The 20007-nt window shown below is 45.5% G+C and overlaps 1 protein-coding gene across 9 annotated transcripts in view; it reads right to left on the bottom strand.

The window, feature by feature from the left end:
* DUSP16 (dual specificity phosphatase 16) overlaps window positions 1–20007 on the bottom strand; it is an 85568-nt gene that overhangs the window by 37421 nt on the left and 28140 nt on the right. For all 9 annotated transcript variants that reach the window (XM_029204960.1, XM_029204959.1, XM_029204965.1 and 6 more), the window contains 2 exons: window positions 9864–10454; window positions 8733–8871 (listed from right to left, as the gene is read on the bottom strand). In XM_029204960.1, the coding sequence (XP_029060793.1) occupies window positions 8733–8871; window positions 9864–10091 (367 nt within the window). In that variant the 5' untranslated portion in view covers window positions 10092–10454. The remainder of the gene's footprint in view (window positions 1–8732; window positions 8872–9863; window positions 10455–20007) is intronic.

Raw genomic sequence — 20007 nt, forward strand, 5'->3', positions numbered from 1 at the left:
CATTTTTTAAAATTCTGCTGTATTAAAAAAAATGCTTCCCTGACCAGTGTATTTAAATATGGTCTTGCCAACTTAGAACTTCTATAAAAGGTATAGCCATGGGAATTCCCTGGCAGTTCAGGGGTCAGGGCTCCGTGCGTCCACTTCAGGAAGCACAGGCTCGATCGCTGGTCAGGGAACTAAGATATCACAAGCCACGCAGCCAAAACATACACACACACACACACACACACAGAGCCATCACACGGCAGTAAGAATTTACAATTAACCTGGTAATTGTGAATTCTCTTTCCGTGTGTGTGTGTGTGTGTGTGTGTGTGTGTGGTGACCTCTTACCTCTCCGGCTATAATACCCTGTGAACTGTGTGCATAAGAACTGTGTCTCACACTCCTGTGCAATCACCTCTGCATTTAGCACAGTGCTTGGCACATAATTAAATGTTTATTGAATCCTCCCTTGATACAATGAATAGCTGTTGATGGACATAAGTCTTGTGTATTTTGGGTGTTCAAAAGGACTTCCTGGGGCTTCCCGGGTGGCGCAGTGGTTGAGAGTCCGCCTGCCGATGCAGGGGACACAGGTTCGTGCCCCGGTCCAGGAAGATCCCACATGCCGCGGAGCAGCTGGGCCCGTGAGCCATGGCCGCTGAGCCTGCACGTCCGGAGCCTGTGCTCCGCAACAGGAGAGGCCACAACAGTGAGAGGCCTGCGTACCGCAAAAAAAAAAAAACAAAACAAAAAACTTCCTGATTCCATTCAGAGCTGAAAGCTCTGCGGTCCTGGGTGTGAGCCCAGAACCTGCTTCCTACTCCTTGACCACAAGGCCTCAGAGGACCCTCAGGGTGAGCGAAGCAGCACAGGGCAAGGAAAACATTTCTCTGCTACGAAAGGTTAAAAAGGGAGATTGGTAAGTGCTGCTTTCATCATCCAGAAGCCCCAGTGAGTCCTCAGGGTGCTTCTATCACGTCCAGGGAACTTTCCATGAGAGGTGGGTTCCCTCGGCGGCTCAGGACGACAGAGTCCGGTACGACATCCAGGGCTCAGGGAACCAGGGGCACAGCTCTCAGGAAACGAACTGGACCAACTATAATCAGATCCCGGCGAAGGATGAAGCGGCTGCCGGATGCGCCCCTGGTGACCGTCGGGGGCAAGGCCTCATGAGGCTATCCATCGGGAGACGATGCTCTGAGTCCCGAGGAAAAGCGAATAGGAGTCTGGTCTCCGGAGGACGACTCTTCGGAGTCCAATCTGCCTGACGTGTGAACTGCGCACGGGTCACCACACAGCTCACTTCTTGGGCCTTTTCCCGTGAAGCTCAGGCTTCCTAATCCACCACGAGCAGGCCCTCCCGGGACCCCCTGGGGTGTGTCCACTCTGGCAGCCGTCCTCCTCCGGGGCCAAGCGCACCGCCTCCCAGCAGATGCGGCGGGGCAGCGGGAAGGAGAGGGTCCCTGTTTGTCAGCCAAACAACCCTGGAGACCACTGGCATCCACAGGAGGGTGCAGAGCCGTGCCGTGGGCACTGCTGCGAGCCGGACACGGTGCTGGCTGATGGGACAGCAGTGACCACGACAGAGGCCCTCTCTGGAATTGACAGTTCAGTGGGACAAACTTCAACCAAATAATTAGATGAATAATTGGCTAATTATGGTGGGTGGCCAAAGGAGTGTGTGTGACAGAGGACACCCAACTCTGCCTGGGAGCCAGGGGGGGCTTGACGGCCACCGTGAATCCAGAAGGAGGCACCCAGGTACATGGGGAGAGGGACACCTGGAGGAGGAGGAGGGTGCCTCTGGGCTGCAGGTCTCAGGCAACTGAGGCTAAAGTGCTAAAATACACACACACACACACACACACACACACACACACACACACACCCAACCTGAGGATGGAGAGGGGCACGAGATGAGGGCACAGAGGCAGGCAGGAGCCGCCACTGCAGGGCTTCGGAGTCGGGGAAGGATTCTGGAATTTTCCCTAAGAGCACTGATGCAGACTAGGCTGGGGAGTGATATAATCACAGTTACGCTGAAAATATCAAAAAGAGAAGTAACGTTGGCGAGGGTGCGAGGAAAGGGCAGAGAGGCAGCAAGACAGGGTGAGAGAGCAGGGAGGAGGGTCCCGGGGCAGGTCTGAGGGGCTGATGTGGGCCTGAGTTGGAAGCATAGCGCAGGGAGGCCAGAAGAAAGGTCTGGTGGCCAAGAGGTGACAGGTGTCACCGAGTCTCCAAGGGCTCCCCAGGCCAGCCCAGCAAAGCACAGACTCGTCCTGCCAGGCTGAAGGGCCCGCACAGCCTGACTGCACTTCCTCTCAATTCCCCTTCCTCCCGTCACAAAAAGTCCACTCAGTCTCCTGGCTGCCTCCTAAAATCTGTGTTCACTCCTGCCATTTTTAATGATGTCAGTCCACAGAGGACCCTCCCCACCCAAATCTTACTCATTTTTCAAGGTTCGATTAAAATTCCACCACCGCCCTCAAACCTTCCCCAACTCCTGCAGGCAACACCGAGTCACCCCTTATCACTGTGACACACGGCTCGACGCACTGTCACCTGCTTCTATTTCATCCTCTCCAGACGTGCTGCCCCAAATTAACCGAGGGGTCTCCAGGGCAGGGGCAAGATGTGCACTTTTCCGGTACCCTATCCCCCAGGCCCACCCCGGGGCCCAGCCAAGGGGGCCCTCGAACACTGTGAGGCCAGCTGAATGGACAGGACACAAATGACATGACCAGGGCAGGGGAAGACTGATGTCACCACTGTCACCCAGGGTGCTTCTGTGTAGCTTGTGCCAAATGTCAGGGTGAGGGACTGTCTCGAGCCTGGTCTGCAGTCCATTTGTTAAACAGACACAGCCTCAGGCATGATGTCTTAGCCGCCGGTAGCTGGGGAGTGACAGAGCTGGCTTGTTACCACACAGGCAGGTAAGAAGTGGAGAAAAGACGGGCCAGTTTAGATAACCTCATGCAAACTGAGAAGTAGAGCCAGCAACTACACGGCAACCAGTGGGCGAAACGGTACCTATTTTTAGTCTGTTTTCAGTGGCTCTCACCGCAGCTCTTTAAACACAAGAAGAGCCAATTCCTGAATAACTGCAGTACTTTGACTGGAATCCATTAACGTCAATCTCTTTTACCAGCTACTACAGGATCTGAAATGGGATGACTGAAGATTTCCCTTCTCTAGACACAAGGACAGAAGAAACGCCACACTGGATAAGAGAACGGATGAACAACGGCACGCACAGCAAATCTGTAAGCGGGAGGACCGGGTTCTGCCCTACTTCCATTAGGAAGGTAACTGGCTCCACTAAACCAAAGCTGCACGTTTATCACACAGAACTGCTGACTGAATCTAGATTCCTGTTAAACTGAAAATGTGTCAAGAGTCAAATACATTTTTATTCACTCCTAGCTCTAACTACAGTAGCAGCTCTAACTCAAAACAAAGAAATACGTATTTGGCCTTTAGCCACAGCAGACATTAATCTAAGACCTTAGCTGTGTTTGGAGACAAAATGTTTCTAAGAGCCCTCAGCACTGCTCCTGACACTAACCCCAATGGTATCTTCTATCATTATTCGGAGTGGTATTTCAGCTCAGGACAGAGTAGACTTTTATTTGATGATTCCCCCCAGCTGAAAAAATTTAATGCTTAAAAATTTTATATACAGTCTGTTTTCATACATTGCTTCTCCCATAAAATGTGAAGTAAGAATATGACTCTGAAGTCCACAAAGAGGCTGAGAGATAAAGCAGAAACTAACACACCACTGTAAAGCAATTATACCCCAATAAAGATGTTAAAAAAAAAAGAGGCTGAGAGAGAGCTACCACAAAAGCACAGGCCTGATCTGAAGTGGGCACCCCTGATTCTCAGTCTAGCCTCCTGAGGGAATTCCAGACGACTCGGGAATTACTGCAGACAGGGGCCTGGGCGCACAGTGAGAAGAGTGAGAGCTGGGGAGAGTCACGCAAGGGCTCTGTTATTTTCCTCGTCTGTAAATGAAAGGGCTGAGGTCTGTGATTCAGTTAGGGTTTTTTGCTGCAGGGCGATCCTGTGCCTCAACACAGGGTAGAAATGAGTGCTGCAGAATTAGCAAACTTTCGTGGGTCCCTTTTGCTTTTACTCAGAGTTCCAACAGCGAGGAAAGAGAAGAAAATAATAGAACAGCAATCTTTGTTTCTACTAAATGAACCCACTTACTCTGTTTTCTCTATGTCAGCACACGCAAAAAATGTCTAGATTCGGTGGTTTTTCTTTCTAATATATTTGTTTTCAATCTGGCACCCTTAGAAATATACTGATAATAGACAAAGGCAAGTAAAATACAGTAATATAACGAATAAAGGCCAAGAAACAAGATTACTTTTTAGAGAGAACTAGTTTTCTGAAGGTTAACAAGACCAAAAAAGTTGATCAATAAGTCAAGGTTGGCAACTGTTTATATCCATCAACGATGAGGGACAACTTTCCAAAGGGATCCAAGTTCATTCTTTTTGGCTAAGATGAGGCTACAACTCATAGTAAAACCCTTTAATCCCTGGGGGTGAAACAATGCTATGGTCTAATCTGGCTTGGTTATTGGGAGACTGCTGGGAGACTTATTAATGGCTAAGCAGGATAAGCCATTTAATTTTTTTTAAAATAAATTTATTTATTCGTTTTTGGCTGCGTTGGGTCTTGGTTTCTGCACGTGTGCATCCCCTAGCTGCAGCGAGCAGGGGCTACTCTTCACTGCGGTGCGCGGGCTTCTCATTGCGGTGGCTTCTCTTATTGCAAAGCGTGGGCTCTAGGCGCGCAAGCTTCAGTAGTTGTGGCACCCGGGCTCAGTAGTTGTGGCGCACGGGCTTAGTTGCTCCACGGCGTGTGGGATCTTCCTGGACCAGGGCTTGAACCCGTGTCCTCTGCACTGGCAGGTGGATTCCTATCTACTGCGCCACCAGGGAAGCCCCTCAATTTACTTTTAAAGTACAAAAGAAATTATTTCAACTGTTCTCAATTCATATGGATTCAAGGGCTTGTATCCACCTATGAGTGGCACTAGGTTTTCTAGAGCTCGTAGCTCCTCATCAAAGCTCAGGATTTAAGCCCTGTTTAATTGTACTAGAGTTGAGTTTTGTTTTTTGGCCACACCACGTGGCTTGTGGGGTCTTAGTTCCCCGACCAGGGATTGAACCCAGGCCCTCAGCAGTGAGAACTCAGAGTCCTAACCACTGGGCCACCGGGGGATTCCCTGTACTAGCGTATTTATTAGATCTTAAAATCATGTTGAAATCTGCTTAAATAGATGGAAACATTTTCGTGTTAGATACTTTTCCCATAGCAGCTATATTTTTGCTCTACCTGAACGAAGACAACTTGCAAATCATTTATGTCAAAATATCCTCGTTTTCGCTACACTTTCAGATTAGTTTCATCGCTGTTTAATCACTTACAAATTAAACTAAATGAATAAAATAAGTCATATGAAACACAAATGGTATAAACCTACATGTAAGCTCATTTATATTTCAGATATCCATTGAAAACTGAAGAAGTGCTAGGCCTTGTGGGGAACACAGGGATGAACAAGACACAGTCCTCGGCTTGAAAACAGAGAATCCAGGAGGGGGGTTAAGCTAACAAATGAAGAAGATACATGACAACATAAGTTTAACTAAGATTTTAAGATACTAATCGAAGACTCGCATGTGGCATATGGCTATCAAATATTAATCACTTGGTTTAGAATACTGGCTGGGCTTAAAAAGAGGGAAAGTTGATCAGTCAGGGGTCAAGATCACTGGCTGAGTAGGGCCCACAGATGTGGCCAGTACAGGCCGAGTTCACTGCAGACCCAGGTTCTAAGTTTCAGGACTGGAAGGCTTGGGACCCCGTCTCACTGATAATCAGCTGTCAAAGAGGCTTAACAGGACCACTTTCCCCGGCAGAAGCTGCAGTTTACCAGGCTAGCCTGTCCCAGAGCAGAGCCTGCTGTTCCACAGGGAAGAATTAAGCCCACTGAGCTCCAGTGCAGCTTCCCCGAATCCAACCCTCTCCCGAAACGGAGTCTTCGTTGTTAGTGTCCATGTAACTAGGTCCCACAGGTTAAGTCTGGGTCTCCTCTTGCTTGAGGAAAAGGGCTTATTAAGATGCTTCCTCTATCAGTTCCTTGGGGAGGTCCTCTTCTTCCCCTTCTCCAGAGTCACTGCTCCCTAGGTAAGGTGGCCCTGCGAAGGTGAATGGAATTCGGGCCATAATTCTTCACGCCATATACTGATATAATGACCATAAAAAAACCATCTGACGTATCTAATACTTTCTTCCTGTCAATCTCAAAGTAACTGAAAGCTCTAAAGTAATGGAGAAATCACTCCAAGAAACCACTTTGTCTTTCTATTATCACATCCCCCCCAGGGCCGACAAGCATCTGTGTGACTGCTGAAAGCATCAGGGGCAGCTTGTAGTGAAACTTGTCTCCAGCAACCCTGTCATTTCCCGTAGCACCTGTGGGTCGCTAGCATGCTTTTCCAAGGTCAGTTATTTTCCCCGAAGCAAAATATTTAAGAAACACGTGTTGATATGTCCTTCTACCCCACATCCCTGGGACGCCCTCTAGAGCAGCTGCTGGAACTTGGCAAAAAACAGAAAAACGAAAGGACAAAACAAAAAAAAAAACCACTGCCGAGAACTGATGGTCACGCCTTCCCCAGCACTCTCTTTCTTCTACTAACTCTCTTTTCTGTCCACTCTGAGGAACAGGCTCACTAACCAAGGGAATTTCCAACTGGTCAGAAGCTTTGGGATGGCCGAGAGGCTTTTAATCATCCGGAACCCTCTCTGAGGTGTCCTAAGAAATCTCGCTGCTCAGAAACTCCCAAACAAGGTCATTCAGTCCTTGAAGCCACCTTCTAAGCTGAAAGAAATACAGGATTCTGGGGTGTGGATGACGAGACGGAGCTGTGAATACACGTATGTGGTTCTCGGAGCTGCCTCGATGGGCTTTCCTTTAGGCCTAGGACCCGTTTCCCGTACAAAGTGGGGATGCCAGGGGTTCTGACCAGCACCATCCCACGTATCCCTAGGGCTGATCTTGATGGTCAGAATGAGTCCTTTTCCTTCCTTACTGCCCAGTGAGCACCCCTCCCAAAGCCGCACATGGCTGGAAAGAACCTTCCACATAACAAGGGAGAGCTCCTCGGGAAAGAGGAGAAACGACTTGAGTAACTAAAACTCGACATGAGCTCATTCCTCCAGGAGCGTCCGCCTGGCCAAGCCGTCGGGTCAGAGCCCCCGTAGAGAAAAGCGTCTCAAACAAGAGCAAAGAGGGATAATCACCTTCCCTCTGGGTGCACCCTCTTTAAGAAAAACCCTGGTTCCGTCGATAGGGTTCCAAGGTAAAGTCCCTCACAGTGGCTCCAAGAAGCATGACTGCGTTCCTAAACTCAGCAACCGAGGTGAGTGGAACTCTAATAACAGTTGTCAGGTTTAACACAGTTACACTCCCAGTAAAAGACCACGCCTACCAAGAGACACAGAACCTAATGCTATAATTCTCCATTACAGAGTTCTGAGAGCTACGTTCTGAGACAAGCTGGCTTCACTTTAGGACAGGATTGCAGCATAGATGAAACGTGTGCCAACAGACGACCTGAAAGTGACAGGTAACTATGCTTACTCTTTGAAACCAGGAGCAAAAGCTGACGAGGGAGAAATGAAGACACAGAAGTCTCATTGAAACCTTCAGAGAGTTTAAATGTGGTAACAAACCAACAACTGATTCATCCTATTCTCTTCCAACTGAAACGTCCATAGTCTAACAATCAGTTGCCAGTTAACATCAAGCTCACCGGACTCTCCCTGCAACAAAAGACGAAAGGTGCGAAAGTGACAATGTCTGTCAATATTTTGTTTTTCTTAGATCAGATTTTTGAAAGTGATCTTGCCGATCACTGTGGCAGAATCTGCTGGACACAGCGGCTTTGTGGTAAAGGTTACTGCGCATTGTCAAACTGTATTCCCTGCTCTGGGAGCCAGAGTGAGTGAAAGGGCTTCGGTACTGTCTGCCAACCGGGGAGAGCAAAGGATCAACAGTCTGCTCTGGAATTTGATGAGATGGAACTCCCACACCACCCTCCTTTAGGGCAGATATAAAATAGCTAGTCCTTTCCACACACTTTACAAAGTCAGCTGGTTGCTTAGCGTTTGCAAGCTGAGACTTTTTTCAGTTGTGAAAGCAAAACAAAAATACGCAAGTTAGTTTTAAAATTTTCCCTCTGATTATTGGAAGAAATATTCCGCACACATTCTCTTTCTATCTCATTGTACATAACGTCCAGGAGGGGTGATCTTATCGCTGGAGTCCACTTCACCCAAAAATGTTTAGCAGGGGTTCACACTGAAGGCTGGGCGGGTCCTCTCCTTGGGGGTGGGCACTGAGAGCGAGCTGAAATGCAGAGCATTCGGTGTTTGTAGATCTATACGGGCACACAGACCTACACGGCACTTCTGGCTAATAAATACCAGATGAAGAGGCATTTGAGCTAAATCAAAAATACACTGACCAATGGGGAAGAACAACAGCATTCAGGTTAACTAGAATAGTTACGTCAATCAGAAGCTATAAATAAGTCATTTTACACAGTGACCTCAAAGTTGCGTCCACCTAGTGTACTTCGAGCTCGCTGTGGAACCCTGCTTACTCACAGGCTCAAGGAGGTTGCGAGTCCTCACAGTTGTACCACAAGCCTTACCTGCCAGCAGGTGAACAGAGCTGAAGCTCTTCTCCAGTTTAGCCAGGAGTACAGTGAGAAAACAGTCTGAGGCCAGAGAGGCCACATCTTGGGAGCTTTGATCGTAAACTACAACCTTCTGACTGCAATCAACGTCGACCTAAAATGCAAACGTGAGGCTGTCAGGGAGGAAAGCGAGGAAAATAATCCCATACACCTCTGCTGCTGAAGCAAGTAACTGCTTCCTGTTTTCCTTAATAATCTGAATAAAAACGAGATGTAGTCAAATGTACTGGATAAACCAAGCATACGCACGGTTTAAATGTCTGCAAAAATCAACATTTACAAGGCAAACTTGATGCTATTTCTGTGTAAATGTGCTCAAAACTCCTTAGTTTTAAATCCTTAACACGATAACAGGGTAAAAACGTGTACAACAAAATAATACGCAAAATAAACGTAACGATCCCGATCCCCCGCACTAAAGAAACATTTAAAATGGTTTCTACTCAGTAACAAATCAGCTTTTCGTAAGATTAAAGCATGAACTCATTTTTATTCCTGAACAAAACAAATAGCCTTACCTACCACAAAGCTGACAGTCTGGAATCCTAAGAAAAACTTTCCTTGAAGATCCTTAAATTCTGACCATCACCTTAACTTCCCACAAATAAAAAACACTTGTAATATAATTAGTTTCTACTTTCTCGTCAAGGCACTTGAAAAGAATGATTTCCTTTCAGTACATTTGTAAACAACATAAAACCATGTATTAGTTACTAATAATATACAAACAATATTATATACTATTATATAATTGCTAACAATTGAGTATTATAATATACTGTATTAGACATAACTTTTTATTTGTGTTAAATTAATAAAACAACTTTTAGCATTAATAAGGAAACATAGCACTGGATCAAATAAAAACAAGTTAAGCTTTCTGTGTAGCTTAGAAATATCCTCAGGTGTGACAGTGTCTGCAATTAGTGAATTATTCTGAGGTGTCATAAGGTATCAAAGTTTAGAAAAAGCAACCAAAACTTCCTCAAATTACTTCCTCCCCTTAAAAAGGAGGCTTCATTTAAAATGATTCCCCATTCAGCAGGTCCATTTATTTTAAAAAGGAAAAAAAAAGCAAGCATGTACCTTATGTTTGGCTGAGTGCTGGATGAGCTCTGTAATTAACACTTTGTCCTGTTGCAACCTTCGCTTCATAAGCTTGGAGCAGTTGATATTAATGGCTTCCAAAATGTGGGACGTATTGTATTCCACAAATGGCCGGCTATCAATTAGCAGCACTTTTTCCGTTCCACTTTCCAGCAGAGCCACCAACCTCTCAGTAACAATTTGAGTTCCAATCATCTCATGGGCCATGACAACAATAAGTCCTCTTTTCCCACCTCCTCCTTTAATTTGCCACGATGATGTAATGGTGGTGTGCTCAAAGGCTCAGCCACTCCATTGTACTGAAATGTATGAGGTCAGGCTGGTGGCGACTGGCAAGAGGAGAGTTAAACCCATTTTCAGCAAGAGCCCTCCAAGTGAATGTCTCTTTCTCTTTCCCGTTGATGTGCTCTCGCAGAGGCCTCCTGCCACAAAGCAGCCCCTCACATTTGATTCATAAAGAGATGACTGGAATAACCATTCCAACAAAAGATGCTTTGGGGCAGCCAGTGCATTACATCATTCTTTACCTCTGTTCCCTCGCTCCAACAGCTTTACATGGGGCTGAAAAGCCTACATGGAGAGAGAATGACGGACGGAAAACAAAACATGGGGGTCAAAAAAAGAAAGAGCATCGGATTAGAGGGAGTGTATGATTCATAATATTTACCCCATTAATCTAATTCCATACTTGATGCACTGTTTCATTTGAACAAACAAACAAAAAGGACAAGTAGGTATGGCTTCAGGAAACGTACTAATGATGATTCGCTTTCACCGCAAAATATAAAAACTCAAAGATGACAAAACAAGACAGAGTCATGAATTATATATAATCACCTGGGGGCCCAGAACTACTTGACTTACAGTATGAAATGAAAAGAGCTGTAAAAAGCCAGTCCAAGCATTTTTATTCCAGATTTTATTTGCTTATTTCTTGAAAATAGCACAAAAAACAACCACCTAAGATCAGGTTAGCAATCTGACGTTGTCAGGACATAAAAATCTTTCCTGATGGCTTGAGAATTACTATGGTAAATGGAGTGTGTGTGCTGTGAGCATTCCTTGAAACTACCCTCAGGAAGAAGAGGCAGGAAAATGGGAGGTTCTGTAAATTTCGGCTGCCTTTTAAGGAAGAGGAGGGGCAATGACTGATGTACTTGTCACACCAAGTGCTGAACTAGCTGCTGGGGGCCTGTGAGGCATCCACTCCACCCAGGGCGACTCACAGCTAAGATCCTGGCCGGTCCTCCGCCTCCATTCGCTTTTTCTTGTACCTCATTTTTAAGAGACTCACGTATTCCCAGCCTCAGAAAATCTCACACCTTGACCTCGGACTCTAGGTCAGCAACCCAGGCATACGAGAGCCCTTAATACTGGACCTGATGCTTACTTATTCTTGCCAGACTCCTAAGATAGACCATTTCCTAGTTAACGCTAGTTGGAGTTTTGTGCCCAGAGCTTAAGCCCGCACCCGGACCTTCAATATTCTCACGTTCCTATCTCCCCGGTCCATCTCTGCTTATAGGAAATGCCCTACTACATAAAACTAGATGTCCACTGTTGGCATTCGACTTCTAGAGGTTAAACTACTTGATGGCAGACGTTTTGTATTGTATTTCTTACTTCCACAGTGTTTTGCACATAAGATATTCAATTTACACTGTTACAAGTTAGTAAAATCCTCCTTGTTCCAGAATAATTCATATGTGATTAACTGATTTTGGATTAGGATGACAGACCCCCTCAAACATCATGGGGTCCTGTTTCCTAATTTCAGACTTAGAAATTAGAAACTGAAGCATGGAGAAGTAGGAGTAGACAGGATAGAGAGAGGAGTGGCCTCGCCCTTTACTTGTTACATAACTTGGGACAAATCATATTAACCTCTCTGACCACACTTTCCTCATCTCTAAAAGGTACATATAGTATTGGCCTTGTCTCCTCACAAAGTTTGTTTTGAGGATGAAATTATGTCAGTTATCTAAAGAGAGTAAGTCAGAAAGCAACTAGTCATCACACAGAGAAAGGAGGAAAAATGCTGTAAAGATGCCAATGGTGAACAGAGCTGCCTTGCATCTGGAATCTGAAAGGCATCCCTCAGCAGATAAAGACGGGGCAATTCCATCCTGCTACAGTCCGGCTTCAGCCAGGCTGTGCCGCTTCTCACGGAGCCAGACATCCACGGCGTTAGAAGGCACCTGAGAAGCCATCTCGTCTAGCCTCACATCTCACAAATCAGCTCCACATAATACATTATTTTTCCATTTCGTATCTTCATTATACGGATGTATTATTTTTAGTACAGCTTAATGGCAATGAAGCACAAAAGTCATCTCTACCTTCGACTGAAGAAACCAGAGCAGAGAATTTGTCCTACTCAATCAACCAATGCACATTCGCACAGCACCTACCCAGGGTATTTCTGACTCAAGTCCTGACTGCCCGGTGACACAGTTCACAGCCACGCAAGGTCCTGGGCTCGGATGGCCTGACTCCCTCACCGGGGCTCCCACTCCCGGGTTACCCTGTTTTCCTAAGAACCTGTCCCCACAATGAAGCTGCACTGAGACAGAGTGACGTGACTTGTCCACGCGGGAGCCCGGGCAGCGCAGAAAGTGGAAACCCGAGAACGGGAGCAAGTGGATGCCAACAATGGCCTGAGTCTCTGGGCCCCATTGGCTCCTCTCAGTGGTGCAAACCGGGCAGGACAAAGCAGTTATCTGGGTTAGCAGATCGAGGGACAAAGGGAGGGAGAAGACGGCAAACATGCAAAAGCTGAGTGAGAAAGTTCTCCTCTTTGCTTCCCTCCAGCCAACTCTCAGAAGCCCAGATCACTGAAACCCAAGGCAGGCTGTGGCCAACAGGTCCACCGGGAAGAAAACGGTCATTCCTCCCCAGAGAACCAGAGTCGGTCGTTCCGGATAGAAAAAGACCCTTTCCCTGACCAAGAAGAGGTCTGGTCAAAGTGACCCTGACATGAGGATGTAGCTGAAACAAAACAGTGAAGGTGAACTGAGGATAAAGTGACTCCTTTCACATTGTCCTGCGGCCAGCTGGAGCCCTCTGACAGCACCTTCATGCGTAACATCTGATGTTCTGAGGTCCCAGGTGGCTACAGAGGAGGCCGAGGCTGCCAAGGGGCTGTGGAAGGTGAGGTAACAACAGCCTTAAGCCTCGTTCACTTGCAGCTACAGAATTCTGGGGAAGACCGCATCCTAGGCGACAGCTCTAATTTAGAAATTTCTCTCCATTCATTGTTCTTTCCGAAGAAGGTCAACACGCTGAGATCAGGGACGCGTCTGTGTTAGTTTTGTTCTCGGAATCTCTTGCATCAAGTAGGATTTAAGAGATGACAGGAGAATATTTGATAGTTGGCACCCCAACAAGCTCATCTTACCCCAAAATCTCTTCAAGAAGTCAGAAGGCATACAAATTTTTAGATGGAACACGGGGGCCCAAGTGCACATAGCAAAGCCCAGGGCAGGCCAGCTTTGCTATTTACCTATTTTCTTAGACAATTTTAAAAGTTTTAATTAATTTCTTTCTATTTTTAATACAGAGTATAGTCACATGGCTCAAAAAAAAAAAATAGAAAACTGTATACACACTATGAATACGTATACTTTATCCATCCAATGTTTGTCCACTATATTTCAATAAAGCTGTTAAAAGTGCCATTATATTCAAAGTCCAACAAATACATTTAAGTGAAAAAAACGAGCACATTGAAAATCCTTCTCCCGCCCTCGTCCTCCACCTGCCCAGGTCCTCCCTGGCCCTCTAACTGGTAAACACTGTTAATAGTTTCTTCTGATTTCTTCCAAAGATTTTTTTAAATGAAAATAGAATAAAACACTATATATTCTTTTCCTTTTCCTTCTCTGTTCAACTGGATACACAGTACTGTTACACATCCTGCTTTTTCTTTCACTTAAAATACTCCAATTTGATTTTTTCCAAATTTAATTAGAATGTAATACAACCTATATATCCATGGGTCTCCCATACATGCGCTTTTGGAAATCTAAATAAAACATGTAGCAATACTCAACCTTAAAAGACAACTCCCAACCATAATTCAAAAAGAGTCATGTACCACAATGTTCACTGCAGCTCTATTTACAATAGCCAGGACATGGAAGCAACCTAAGTGTCCATCGACAGATGAATGGATAAAGAAGATATGGCACATATACACAATGGAATATTACTCAACCATAAAGAGAAACGAAACTGAGTTACCTGTAGTGAGGCGGATGGACCTAGAGTCTGTCATACAGAGTGAAGTAAGTCAGAAAGAGCAAAACAAATACCGTATGCTAACACATATATATGGAATCCAAAAAAAAAGGTTCTGAAGAACCTAGGGGCAGGACAGGAATAAAGACACAGACCTACTAGACAATGGACTTGAGGACACGGGGAGGGGGAAGGGTAAGCTGTGACGAAGTGAGAGAGTGGCGTGGACATATATACACTACCAAATGTAAAATAGATAGCTAGCGGGAAGCAGCCGCATAGCACAGGGAGATCAGCTCAGTGCTTTGTGACCACCTAGAGGGGTGGGATAGGGAAGGTGGGAGGGGGGGAGACACAAGAGGGAAGAGATATCGGATATATGTATATCTATAGCTGATTCACTTTGTTATAAAGCAGAAACTAACACACCGCTGTAAAGCAATCATACTCCAATAAAGATGTTAAAAAAAAAAAAAGACAGCTCCCCCTTTCCTCTAGCATTACACCCAATCGGCTGTTTACCTGAGGACCAAAAGGCTGAGGAGTAATTCACGACAATGTGCTTGAAGGGTCAGCAAGCTGCTTTATGGCATCCTAATGGGAGAGTATCCTCTGGAGCTACTCTGACTCAAGAGAAATTTAAAATGTGACACTCATGTTCAAGGAAGCACGAAATTTATCTCTTAAAGGACAACCTGCTGCAACCTGGGCTGTTCCCACCCAAAGAGAGGGCGGCACCACAAGTTCCCCGTATGGAGGCCATGGGGCCGCTGAAGGTCAAGGCCTTCAGCCGCGTCACTCTGCTGCCACCCCGTCCCTGCAGACCTCAAGAGCAATGTTCAAGGTCTCCCACCTGGGCCGCCCTCCGGGCTGCCTGGGGATCATGCTGAGGGAGCCCTGGACCATGATGCTACCCAGGAGATGGGGCTGGGGCAGCAGAGACTCTCTCCTCAAGAGAAGGGTGATGGGACGCCCCAGTCCACCACTGAGGAAATCTAGGAGGCGGCCGGCCTTCAGAAGACAGCGACATAACCCTTCTATATACATACAAGAGTTTTCTATTTAAAAAAAAAAAAAAAGGGAAGAGATATGGGGACATATGTATATGTATAACTGATTCACTTTGTTATAAAGCAGAAACTAACACACCATTGTAAAGCAATTATACTCCAATAAAGATGTTAAAAAAATAAAAAATTAAATTAAATTAAATTAAATTTTTAAAAAGGTCAGTATTTATTATACCGAAGACTAGTAACCTTAACCGGGTCCACTGAACAAATATTTACAAAGTATCCTAGTTTCAGGAATAAAGGATTTAAAAGACTTTATTTATGAAGAGATGGAGAGAGGCAGAGGCAATATATTAGTATAAGAAAATACACACATCAGGGAACAACGTGGGCAGATCCCCTGAAGAGGGGCCAATTGTGGTATATTTTACATTTCAGCAAACAATTTACGTTTCCTATTTTATAACATTTAATACTGACATAAACTGTGTAAGAACCTTCCACCCTAACATACAATATTTGAAGTTTTTCTGTGTAACTTACGTTTGAGATTCCATTTGGTTACCTATGGAAATGCATCTATGACTTTATAATGGAAATTAGGAGAGTGTTATTTGTTCAAACTCACTCTACATCCAACTTCGCAAGAGTATCAATGGACTAAAGAATACCACTGAATTAGTTATGTGGGAGAACTGTTAAGTCTAAGACTATTTTGATGACCAATTTAATTAAAAGAACGAAATAAAGCTCAACTGGCTAAGAACCAGTATTTGCCATTAGAGTAATTAGCTGAGAGGAAAAGTGTTTTGTTTTGATTGCAGCCTTTACTTGACTTGTAGCCTTTAAAGCTAGTGTCCAACCAGCAAATTTTTAAAAGATTGAGGTCGTTTTTAAATGACTGGTAAGCGTCTCCCTCCTCTTCTCAGATGAGGCGTTATTCAGCAAATTTTTTAAAGACTGAGGTCATTTTTAAATGACTGGTAAGCGTCTCCCTCCTCTTCTCAGATGAGGTGTTATTCTTTTCGACTTCCCAGATATGATCCTGGCTTCTCGGTGGGTCACACTGCACTGGGTCTATCCCACCAGGAAAGAGGTGAGGCCCTTTCTCGCACATGATTCTCCCTCTGGGGCTGTCGCCAGCACAGCTGCCCCGGTGCCCACATCAGGGCCCACAGGCTGCCCTCCATCCCACCCCCCAGTTCCATTTTAAAACACTCCTTTTTCAAAGGAATTCTCAGGAAAGGGGAAAGGACCCCAAAGCTGAGGACAGTGACCGAGCCTTGTCTGGTTGGGCTTCAGCTCAAGTTCAGATTCTCAGAGAATTTATGGAAAGCACATAATCAGTGAGAAGTTTAAGACTGGCTTGTTGTTTAGCTATTAAACTACAAGCCAGTCTTAAATTTTTTTTCCTCCAGTAAAACTGAAGAAATAGGCAACAGGATACACCAAACAGGCTTTCAGCAGAGCCTTACACACAGAGTATTAATAAGAGAAAAACTTAACAAATCAAAAGGGAAAAAAGGCGGCCATGATGTCCGGAAGCTTGAGCATCTTGGACTCGGACCATTTTAATCCTACGTTGATTAACGCGCCTCTGCCTCACACGCTGTGGGTTAACCCTGACAGAAATTCTGAGGTCTGGTATTTGGTAAAACGTATGCCGTAAAGAAACAAAAACAAACCCGAAACCATCCTCACCAAAGCCAAGAGGGCTATACGAGCTTAATGCACTTCTCAGTCACCTATTCCTGCCTTGGCCATATTTTCTTACCCCAGCATAGAGGACGCAACCTGACGAGTGGTGGCGATAACGGGATAGAGGTTGCTTGAATCACTGTCTGGACAGAGCTAGGCATGGAGACAACATTTGTCAGCACTGGAAAAATCCAACAACCGCCTCTCAGCAACTCACAGCACTGTAGGAAGAACCCGCTCTTATCAGAGGCTCAGGTTGTTTACACGCATCTCAAGGATCCACAAAGGCTGGAAGAGTAGCCATCCTTCAGAGACACGATACAAGGCCTCTGCTGCAGACACAGACCGGCCCAGGCAGAGTCCAGATCTGGGAGAAGCCTTCCCCAAGTTTCTGCTGAGGAAGGGCACTGCGCTCTTGGAACTGGCTCACCGGAAGCCTCCCGTTTATGGTCAACTGTTCTACCAGCTTCCGCCTCCCTGACCCACCTGAGCTCTCCGCCCCACTCCACCCCCTCCCCCCTCCTCCCCTCCTCTTTCCTGCCTCCACACCAGTTATCCATCCCCGACACACTCCTGCCCCAGGGCTCCCTCACTTACCCTTCTGCATTTAAAGCTTCCTCCTGGCACCCTGACTGACAACGACGGACTCTACACCCCCAGAAGCAGTAGTCTTGAGGGGGTGGGAATGAAGGACCCCTGGATGGAGTGGCTGGCAAGAGGAATGTGGCCAGAGGCTGGTTTAATCTGAGAGCTGAGGAGAACCCGTTGTGCAAGGATATTTGCAATAAAGCTGGGCTGGAGGCAGGGGAGGAGAGATTCAGAATGTTAGCTGGGGAATAACTGGTACATCCTAGTTTTCCTGAGCATCTGTCAGGCCTACGGCAGCTCATTCAGTCAACTAACAAATGGTTATCGGGCACCTAATAAGTGTCAGGCACTGCTGTGGAAATGCAACCAAAATGAACGAGGCAAGAGCTCTTGTCCTCCTGGAGTTTCTAACTGAATGACGAGATGCATAATAAACAGCAACAACAGCAAAACGTGTCGCATGAGAGATGGTGACCAGTGCCGTGGAGAAAAAATCAAGCAGGGAAAGGAGAAGGAGAACGGAGGTGGAGGGGTTAAAGTTTTAAACAGAGCAGTCAGAGAAGTCCTTGCTCTGATGGTCAAGTAAAGCCCATGAGGGAGGTGGAAGATGGCTACGTGGACGCCTGGGAGACTAGTTCTCTATGTCAGGGCTTGAGGCCAATGAATATGTTGACCAAGGTAATGCTGAATTGGGCAAATGCCAGGAAAAGATGTGGCAGGTGTTCAGTCTTCCTTCAGAACTATGGTCATATCTTTTGGAAATGAAGCAGTTTTAGTCACTTGAAACTTAAGCGTAAAATATACAAACACACAAGAAAGTTTAGTATAGTTGCTTCCTTAAAACTACAAAGGAAGAAGCCGTGGTTCCTATGTTAGTGCATTACTTGGCAAAGAAATAAAAAGAAACACTGTAACAAGAAAGATTACTATTAATGCTAATTTAATACGATTCTTCCAACTCCACAAATGCGTAGTACCTCATAACAGAATCTTGGCTTTATAACACAGAATGTAGGAAAACATCAAAGACATGTTGAACAAGATGCACGCTTGAGTAGAGCTATACAACAAGGAAATCATTTAAAGGAGGTTTACATTAAAATAAAGAAAAATGCTTTCAAGGAGCTCTCCTTGTCAGAAGGTGTATCGAATCCTTACCACAAGGCCTTTGTAAGAGAGATTACTGTATTCAGGGGGGTAGGTAATGCTAATATAAACTTATCATCTTTATCCATGCACCACAGTTAGCCCACCTACCCCCAAACAGCAAAATTCCACTACCTAACAGGTGTACTTTCCTGACAAAGAGCTAAATTACTAAAGATATTACGACCAAAGTAAACATGACCAACAATGAAAGATAATCATGATATATAAAGAGGGTAAAATCAACGTACAGAACAGTAGGTAAAGCAGAACCTCAAACACCCACATATATACAAACACACGAACATATATATTCAAAAATGTCATAATAGTTTTGCTTGGGTAAGGGTAATATTTATTATATTCTTTTCTTTCCCATAATCTTGGAAAGTGCAGAAAAAAATTAGAGAAAGGGCATGACATCCACGCAGACCCGGGTCCTGGGGGCTCTAGCCCTCCTGAACAGCTCTGTCAAGAAAAGCGTGGGCTGGGAATTCCCTGGCAGTTCAGCGGTTAGGACTCGGTGCTCTCACTGCCTTGGGCACAGGTTCGATCCCTGGTCAGGGAACTAAGATCCCGCGAGCCGCGTGGCACGGCCAAAAAAAAAAAAAATGTATATACACACACACACACAACGACGACAAAAAAGTGTGCGTTTGGGCAAAGCAAGAATATCAACAAACACGATATAGGGAAGCTGATGGTTACCCTCAAGGTAAAAAGCTGAATCTCTACTTCACAAAAGGGCTTACAAAGGATTATTTTAATAACAATAACGTTTGGGGGGTGAGAAAAATTAAATTTTAAATTACACACTTGTGACTATAAACCTGGACTTTTAAAAAGGGTCAGCTGAGGTGTAACTCTTTTAATACAGAAGGGGTTTTTTTCTGTATACACAGGACTCGTAGCTAGCTTTCTAATATATTCCCTAACACTCTTAAAATGTACTTCAATTTATAAAGTTTCCAAAACAAACCTACCTAAAGCATCGCAAATGAAACACCGTGTGACTTTTACTCCTCTCACTGGAAAAGCACAAATTCTTTTCACAGAGTCACTAAGCGGCCCCGTCACTGTCCTCAGCTCCTAAATAGACGCGCACAAGACTTGAACAGATTCCAGGCGTGGCCTTCAAGCCTGGACCACACCTGCTTCCAAGGTCCTGAGGCTAAAAATAACCCTGGGGCCTCAAAAATGGGACACCAGCCAGGCCAGGGGTAGCTGCCGGCCCCCTGCTCCGCTCCACTGACAGTGAAAGCGGGAGCTACGAAGCTCGACGATCACAAAATCCTCCACCACAGGCTCCTGTCTGTCCCTCTGTGCCAACCACCTCCATCCTAGGCCGGCTCAGTTTCTTTTCCCCTTGCTGCCAAAACCAACCCTAGGAAATTAGAAACAAGCGAGGTTTTATGGTGTATTGTTTAAACAAAACAAAA

The sequence above is a fragment of the Monodon monoceros genome, unplaced genomic scaffold (assembly GCF_005190385.1).
Source record: "Monodon monoceros isolate NGI ecotype Baffin Bay Population unplaced genomic scaffold, NGI_Narwhal_1 Super_Scaffold_6, whole genome shotgun sequence".
Classification (NCBI taxonomy): domain Eukaryota; kingdom Metazoa; phylum Chordata; class Mammalia; order Artiodactyla; family Monodontidae; genus Monodon; species Monodon monoceros.